This window comes from Suricata suricatta, chromosome 2, assembly GCF_006229205.1.
Source record: "Suricata suricatta isolate VVHF042 chromosome 2, meerkat_22Aug2017_6uvM2_HiC, whole genome shotgun sequence".
Lineage (NCBI taxonomy): Eukaryota > Metazoa > Chordata > Mammalia > Carnivora > Herpestidae > Suricata > Suricata suricatta.
The window spans coordinates 10820254-10822043 of NC_043701.1; the positions used below are offsets into that span (position 1 = coordinate 10820254).

At 43.2% G+C, this 1790-nt stretch overlaps 1 protein-coding gene across 1 annotated transcript in view; it reads right to left on the bottom strand.

The window, feature by feature from the left end:
- LOC115304744 (olfactory receptor-like protein OLF3) overlaps positions 1-534 on the bottom strand; it is a 15563-nt gene extending 15029 nt beyond the window's left edge. The window contains exon 1 of the mRNA XM_029955018.1: positions 4-534. Within this exon, the coding sequence (XP_029810878.1) occupies positions 4-534 (531 nt within the window). The remainder of the gene's footprint in view (positions 1-3) is intronic.
- Positions 535-1790: the final 1256 nt, after the last annotated feature.

The following is a 1790-nucleotide window of genomic DNA, read 5'->3' on the forward strand; positions in this document are numbered from 1 at the left end:
AAAGTGATTAATAACATTGTGACACAGGGGAAGTCGGAAGGTAATGATCGTTTCCATCAGTGAATTGGTGAAACCAGCCCCCAAGCAGCCAGCAGCCAGCCCCAGACACAGCCGCCCATGCATGATGACTGTGTAGCGTAGTGGGTGGCACACCGCCACATAGCGGTCATAGGCCATGGCTCCCAGCAGGAAGAACTCAGACCCACCCAGTGTCAGGGAGATGTAGAGCTGGAGCACACAGCTGTAGAATGGGATGGACTTCCGGGCTGAGAGGAGGTGGGCCAGCATTTGAGGAACAAAACTGTTTGAATAACACAGGTCCACAAAGGATAAAACACTAAGGAAGAAGTACATGGGGTTATGAAGCCTGCTGTCCAGTCTGATCAAAAGAAGAATGAGAACATTTCCCACAAGAGTCACCAAGTACATGGTCAGGACCAGGACAAAGAGGAAGACTTGCATTTCCCAGTTACTGGACAACCCCAGCAGAATGAACTCACTCACCCATGTCTGGGTTTTATTTTCCTGGCCCATGAGTTTCTGAGGACCAAAATCTAAAGATGCTGAAAAAAACAAATCATGAAACCCAGGATTGGAAGGTGACTTTTTGACATATGAAGAGTCTACCCATCTGACCTTGAAGTTCTTCTAGAACATCTCAGCCAAATCATCATCCACACTCTGCTTGAACACATCCACATGAGAAACTCAATGGGACTCAACTGGGCAGAGGAAATCAAGGAGAAAAGAAGTTACATTCTTGGAATTCAATTTATTGGAATGTAATTTCTTCTCCAAAACATCTGCTCTTAAATGGGGGAAAGAAATTAATGAAGTCTTTAGACTTAAAATTCTATTCTATTTAGTAACTATTATAGAGAGTTCATGCCTTTTTGTTGAGAAATTTTTTGGTTCACATGAAAGATATTCTTCTGAATTGACTCATGTCCAATCCCATTTCACTTCCTTTTGTTACTGGGTTTCTGCTCTAGATATCTCTGACACACCCCTACTCATCCCTCCTCAGGGGAATGTATCCATGATCCCTGAAGGTTTTAAATATTCCTATATTTTTAAATAAATGATTTTGAATTCATTTGCTGTACCTTGTATATTTTATTTTAATTTATTTTAATTTATTTTAATTTTGTAATGCTTTTTATTTATTTTTGAGAGAGAGAGAGACAGACGGAGAGACAGACAGACACAGTGTGATCAGGGGATGGTCAGAGAGAGAGGGAGATACAGAATCTGAAGCAGGCTCCAGGCTCTGAGCTTAGCAGTCTGCACAGACCCTGACATGGGGCTCAAACCCACCAACCGTGAGATCATGACCTGAGCCGAAGCCGGACGCTTAACCGACTGAGCCACCCAGGCGCCGCATTGTCCTTTTATTTTGACACACTCAGGTGGAAGGTCACCTCTCCACCTACTGCACACTGGTGGCTGTGATGGGTAATATCAAACCAAGATGGACAATTTTAAGAATCAGGTGTTGTAGGGGCACCTGGGTGGCTCAATTGGTTGAGCTTCTGACTTTGGCTCAGCTCATGATCTCAAGGTTTGTGAGTTCAATCCCTGCATTGGGCTCTGTGCTGACAGTTCAAAGCCTGGAGTCTGCTTCAGATTCTGTGTACGTTTCTCTCTCCCTCTCTCTCTCTCTCTTTCTCTCTCTCTCTCTCTCTCTCTCTCTCTCTCTCTCTCTCTCTCTGCTCTTCCTCTGGTCACACTCTGTTTTTCTCACTTAATATTAAATAAAGATAAAAAAAAATTTAAGTGAATAAACATTT